Here is a 6173-nt window from a genome sequence, read left to right as displayed (position 1 = left end):
TCCACTTTCCGGTCTCTGGTGAGAGAGGCAAAGGCTCCTTACCCAGGTAGAAGGTGTCTCTGACTTAGGTAAGAACAGCCAAGACCACTAACAAGAACTCCACAATGCATACATTCTAGACAGGACTCATGCTTGAAGGACTGGTTCTCTACATACAACTGAGTTTGCTCTATGAACTTTATTAGCCACAATTCCTCTAATGACTGACCAGTATTTTTACCACTGCCCCTGATGCATGGCACTGGCTTGCTTTGTGTCCACATTTCTTGCAGTGCCAGGAAAGGAGTCGAGTTGCAGGATGTTGCCCACTGGCAACTTGACATGCAGTTTTTTTTTTGTCTTTTATTGATAAGAACCACGCAAGTTTTTTTGTTGAAGAACCATGCAGGTTCTTTTGTTTCATATAGCTGTGTTTTCAGAGTGTGCACAACTCTTTCAAGAGTGTGCCCAACACCTTGGAGGTCTTCAGCATTGTCTACTGCATGCAATGCTAGAGGGCTCAAATTCAAGAACTGATATGTAGTTTAGTAGGACTGTTTGACATGTTCCTTTCTGCATGGAATGACACTTCGGATTTGTGAATGTACTCACCAACCTTGTGTGTCTTATGCTGGTGAATTTTGGGTGTATTGTTTGCTTCTGGGGCGGCACGGTGGCGCAGCAGGTAGTGTCGCAGTCACACAGCTCCAGGGGCCTGGAGGTTGTAGGTTCGATTCCCGCTCCGGGTGACTGTCTGTGAGGAGTTGGTGTGTTCTCCCCGTGTCCGCGTGGGTTTCCTCCGGGTGCTCCGGTTTCCTCCCACAGTCCAAAAACACACGTTGCAGGTGGATTGGTGACTCGAAAGTGTCCGTAGGTGTGAGTGAATGTGTGTGTGTCTGTGCTGCCCTGTGAAGGAGTGGCGTCCCCTCCAGGGTGTATTCCCGCCTTGCGCCCGATGATTCCAGGTAGGCTCTGGACCCCCGCGACCCTAAATTGGATAAGCGGTTACAGATAATGGATGGATGGATGTTTGCTTCTGCATGTACTTTATGGGTTAATTCTTAGTCTTTGTAGAGATTGTTAATGATTTGCTAGCCTAATAAGAGCAGTAAACATATTTAGGGCAAATGTTGTCTTCAACTTTCTTGTGACATCAAGAATGTACAACATTCATTTATTCATTGTAGCTGGACACACTGGAACTGTGTGATTGCGACACTACCTGCTGTGTCACCGTACCAGCTTGAATGTACAATGTATAAATATTTTAAAGAAAGATTTAAAGTTTCATTTGAGCTAGATATTTAATAAAAACTCATTCCTGATAATCATGAAACAGTTACATATGATGAATGAATAAATTATCAATTTGTTTTGTCTTTCCCTTGGATTAAAAATAACTAGAATTCAAGGCTTCAGTACCCTATGGAGTTCACACTACAAAGGTGATAAATTGTGTTTTCTACACTTAAGTAGTGTTAAAGGTGTGTGTTCCTGCCTTGCACCCAGTGATTCCAGGTAGGCTCTGGACCCACCATGGCCCTGAAATGGAGGGATAAGCAGCTACATACAATGAATGAACGAATGTCGATGTTGTTCTGTAATCATTCATTACCCAACATATTATTTTCAGTAGTTTCCTTTTACTGGTGAAATAATAGGAATAATGAAAGTCTGCAATAATAATTCAAACAATGGAATGAAATGAAAATGGAATGAAAAAAATAATAAAGCAGGATTTAAAATTCTGCTTTGTTCAAAGGGCTGTATATATTAAATATTGTTGATGTCCAAAGAAAAACATCTATCTCCATTTTTGTTGATTTGAACACAGCAGCTGCCCTTCACATTGTGTTAAAATGTCTTAATAAATGAAAAACAAATTCTCCACAATGACTGAATATAATCTCACACGGACTTCCACTTAAAGTAAAAAAGAAGGCAGTCTCTTGTCTTTTGCTGAGATAGTCATTGTGTGGAATCCTATCACGTTGCTCATGTTTGTAGTGTTTTAGTGCTGTCACTGCTGCCAGAGTATAAAAATGTTCTTTACTGTTTTCACTGAACCGATCACAGTGACAATACCCCAACAAATATCACGTTGACGGGATATTACTCGTTTCGGGCAAAAGTCACACGTGACTGAACAAGACCGTTTAGCCTCGGATTATGTCATGTCTACAAAGTGCACAGAACAGGGACCAGTGAGCCATTTGAGAATTACAATTGACGCCATTTGCCGCTGCAATTGTGTAGCTCCGCCTTCGCCGCACCTGTGGTTGATTTAAAGCTCTTTCAAATTATGTGGCGAACTATGGCAAAGTCAGTATGACAACACGTATTGAAACTGCGCTTCGAAGCCCTTTGGAACCAAGGTTAAAGAAAGAAATTAGTGTTGTTGTTGGGAGTGAGTCCATTGGAGTGTTATTCTAAACTTTATCTGTTTTGAACTTATCTTTTAGGGGCCTGTCTATGCCCTCGTGGCCCAGTTTTCCAGACCTCCCGCAGGACATGAGGGTTAGAGCTCTTCAGCCGGGCAGCCCGGAGCCTTGGCTTCTCCCCGGCTGCAGCTCCGTGTTCGACAGCCTGGTTAGGTAAGACAGGAAAAAAAAAAAGATTAAAGCTGTTGGGTGCAAGTAACACTGGCATGTGGACTTTTAAGAGATTCGTGTGTGGTATAGTAGCAATATTACTCTACTTACTTATTTTTAAATCATGGTAACCATCCATGATTTTTCATATTTATGGATCTCTGAACAAAATTATCTAGTAGACATTTATATGTGAAAATGACTTGATTCGTTGTCTGCAGGGAACACTTTATATGATCTCTGAATTTTAAGAGTATGTTTGTAGGGTACATTTAGGAAAATGAACTTAAGGAATCACGTAAAATTCTATGACTTTATCTAACTATGGAGGCACATTCAAGAAAACGCAACTGACTTTGCTCATTCTGGGTGGATAGATGGGCCATACCAGGCATATGCAGACATCTGTTACCCTTCTCCTCTAAGGGGTTTTTAAGCTGGACAGTTGTTAATGGTGACATTCATGATTTTACTATAAAAGACTTTTAATAAAGGATAGTTTCCTTACCACAGATTTGCTAGCCCTCTGGTCAGTTTGCACACTGGAAAGTTCTGTTTGTACACATCCCTGTTTCTGTAATGGGGGAAAACAAAGTGAATCACTCTTGACACGTGTTGCTTGCTGAACTATGAGAAACAGTATTTGGAGGCATTTGGACTGGAGAAACCTGAATTTTATAAGCATGTAAAAAGATAAATGTTGCTCTATTTCTGCTGAACTAAAACAAACAGCAATTCCTCAGAGTTGCTAACCTTGCTTGAAGGCAGTTTCTGATGTGGGGACTCACTTTGCCTGTTGTATTTGCTGCCTCAATCATCCCAAATGTTCTCCCTTTCTAGGAGTCCTGAGGTAGATTTGGCAATAACTGAATTTTCCTTTTCTAAAAGGAAACTGACTCATTTAAAAAGTGATTGGTAGTCCTGTTTGCTGTGAAACTGATCAAATTCAACATAGTTTTGATAACACTTTAAGTAGCTCCAACGTTTTAAAATAAATACACAAGTACACTGCTGTATCACTCTCCAATTCGCAGAACAACTAATTTGATGTCTCCCTGATTTTTGTGCATTTCTGTAGCTCTAGAACACCCCAGTCACCATGTATAAGTGAAGAAAGGAATACCTCTAGCACTCACAAGCCTCGCAGGTATCGTCTTCAGCTCTGCAATTATGCACTTTCTGTATTGCTAATACTTGAGCATATTTGCTGCCCTAATGTGGCTGACTCTTGTTGTTTTAGATCCTCTATTCTGGAGAGGTGTATCCTCAAGATATCTACAGCTAATGTGGCTGTTGGGACAGAGGATATGGATGAGGTCAAGAGGTCAGAAGTGCATTGAGTGTGCAGTTTTATGTGATCAGCATTTTGAAAGTATAACTATATACTCATATGCACAATGTGACTTGATAACTGCAAGGGATGCATTTTCTTAGGTCACCATCAAGGCTTCGGTGGTGTTCACAAAACATGGACCCATCACATTTTGAGACAAATGAGTCAGTTTTGAAGCGCAGACAGAAGCAGATTCAGTATGGAAAGAACACTTGTGGCTACCAGAACTATATGAAACAAGTGCCAAAGTAAGGAAATAAGATAATAGACTAAAGAGTCTGCGTTTTGTGCATGTTTGAACACTAGACTTAAGGCCTTTGCCGAATTACTGATTATTAGGTTTATCTTATGTTAAACGTCAAGGTGCCTTCGCATCCCTGGGTTCCATCCATCTACTCCCAACAAATACCGCAAATATAGCCGGAGGTCTTGGGACATGCAGGTCCGGCTTTGGCGGCGAGCTCTTCATGCTTGGGACCCACCTTCAGCTTCACAAGAGAACATGGAAAGCCATGACCCGGTCAATCAATTGTACGTAGGCTTATTTATTAACTTTAAAAATGTAAATTTTTTTTTGTTATGCCAAGGAGAACCACACTTGTTCCCTTAATAACCTCAGTTACACTGGAGATTTTCCAGGTTTTCCATTGGCTAAGAACTGACAAATCTGGCATGGAGCAATTTTATGAATGTTCCAATTCTTTATAAGCCAACAGTACAAATAATCCACTCTTCCTAAGTGAATGGGTGTAGGTTTCTAGAGCAGTCTTCCCACCCCCAATCATTATTGCTACAAAAATGCATTTTGCTAAATGCTGGAATAACTAACTTTATTTATTTGTAATGGAATTCTAGTGTGCACCTGCCTGTCACTTGATGTGAATGACTGTCTTATATGAAATTGCTAATTATAGACAACCTACTGATTCAGGTGATTTGTAGACATCTGGTTCCCAATGTCTACAAAACGGAGCCCATTCTGTATTCCGTTAAAACAATGATTCACAGCAAATCACTGTTTGTCTGGGTCACTAATAGACCATGATTTTTGATAATGGTGTTTTAATTTGTGGTAAGAGATGTTACATGTAAATGACCTCAGGCAGGGGTTGCTTGAAAAAATGAAGACTGAGTCAGATGAATGCAAAGAAGTAAATGACAATCAGTTGGAAGACTCCATTACCCATGTGCATTCTCAGCCTACTGAGGGCTCATCCAGTGGATTCTGGAAGCCTCTTACTCCTCAGGTAAGTGCTATGGCTCAGGGTGGGGAGGTTAACGTATTGTGAATGTTGTCCTAAGGCATGTTCTTGCTCATAGGTTGCTGTATCAAGCCACCAAAGCCAAACTTCTGGTTTGGGCTATTCCTTCAATAGTCACCTAACTGCTGAGGAGAATGTCCTAGGATGGCTGAGGTTTCTATTGGAGACTGACCACACGTGCAATGAAGCTTCCTCAGAGAATGAACAGCCACTTTGGCGATTTTACTGATGTGCCAGGATTTCTTCAGAGCGTGTGTCGCATGTATTCCTGGATTAAATAATGACAAAGGCGAGGTGTCTTTCAAGATATGATCATTCCATGAATTTGGATCTTAAAGTTGAATGCACAGAACATTAGTGGTAGTTTTGCATCAAAACATACCAACTTTAAAATGATTTCAAATCACTTGATAAAAGCTCTTTAAATCCCACTGTATGCATGCACTTTTTCACTATTTTCACTTTTTTGTTAGTTCTATTTTGATTATTCACTAGATTCCACACTAGCGTAGCTTCTTTCATATATCCACAATGAAAATATCTTGGGGGAGGGTAGACCCTCCTGAAAGCACTTTGTTTTGTAGAACTCCTCTTCCTCTTCACACTTTGGTCAGACTGCAATTGTCAGAAAAATATGTAATGCTTATTTTTTGAATTATTATTATTTTTGTACAACTTTAAGTAGTGGAAAGCAAAACCAATAAAGATGTATTGAATATCAGCCTTTAAATTGTAATCAGTTAATGTCCGGAGCTTGGAGAGGCTGGTAACCAAAAAATGTGTACTCTGACTGTTAGGCTTATTTGTCTCATAGGCTGACAGCTTTTCAGTGTTGCATCTTTTGTTAAATGTTGCCTCGGACTATGCTACATTACACCTCTCAATAATAAATAGGCCCTGTCATTAAAACTAATTTAAAAAAATAAATATATAATAAAAAAAATCAAGCTGCGCTTTTTTTTTTTTTCCCCCCTTCCACCCCACCCCCAAAGCACAGGTTTGTATGAA

At 40.2% G+C, this 6173-nt stretch overlaps 1 protein-coding gene across 1 annotated transcript; it reads left to right on the top strand.

Annotated features, from left to right (window-relative positions):
- Positions 1 to 2199: 2199 nt before the first annotated feature.
- slbp2 (stem-loop binding protein 2) lies at positions 2200 to 6062 on the top strand. The gene is made up of 8 exons (XM_066646537.1): positions 2200 to 2354; positions 2442 to 2573; positions 3649 to 3717; positions 3811 to 3894; positions 4005 to 4151; positions 4267 to 4434; positions 5006 to 5150; positions 5224 to 6062. Exons 1-8 carry the CDS (start codon positions 2308 to 2310, stop codon positions 5392 to 5394), a joined length of 963 nt encoding a protein of 320 aa, XP_066502634.1. The 5' UTR covers positions 2200 to 2307; the 3' UTR covers positions 5395 to 6062.
- Positions 6063 to 6173: the final 111 nt, after the last annotated feature.

The sequence above is a fragment of the Hoplias malabaricus genome, chromosome 15 (assembly GCF_029633855.1).
Source record: "Hoplias malabaricus isolate fHopMal1 chromosome 15, fHopMal1.hap1, whole genome shotgun sequence".
Lineage (NCBI taxonomy): Eukaryota > Metazoa > Chordata > Actinopteri > Characiformes > Erythrinidae > Hoplias > Hoplias malabaricus.
This window is presented reverse-complemented; position numbering and strand designations above follow the sequence as displayed.

Coding starts and splice junctions, on each gene's coding strand:
- slbp2 (XM_066646537.1), top strand. CDS start 2,308: ATGACAACACGTATTGAAACTGCGCTTCGAAGCCCTTTGGAACCAAG. Junction 3,718..3,810: donor AGCACTCACAAGCCTCGCAG/GTATCGTCTTCA, acceptor TTGTTGTTTTAG/ATCCTCTATTCTGGAGAGGT. Junction 3,895..4,004: donor GATATGGATGAGGTCAAGAG/GTCAGAAGTGCA, acceptor GCATTTTCTTAG/GTCACCATCAAGGCTTCGGT.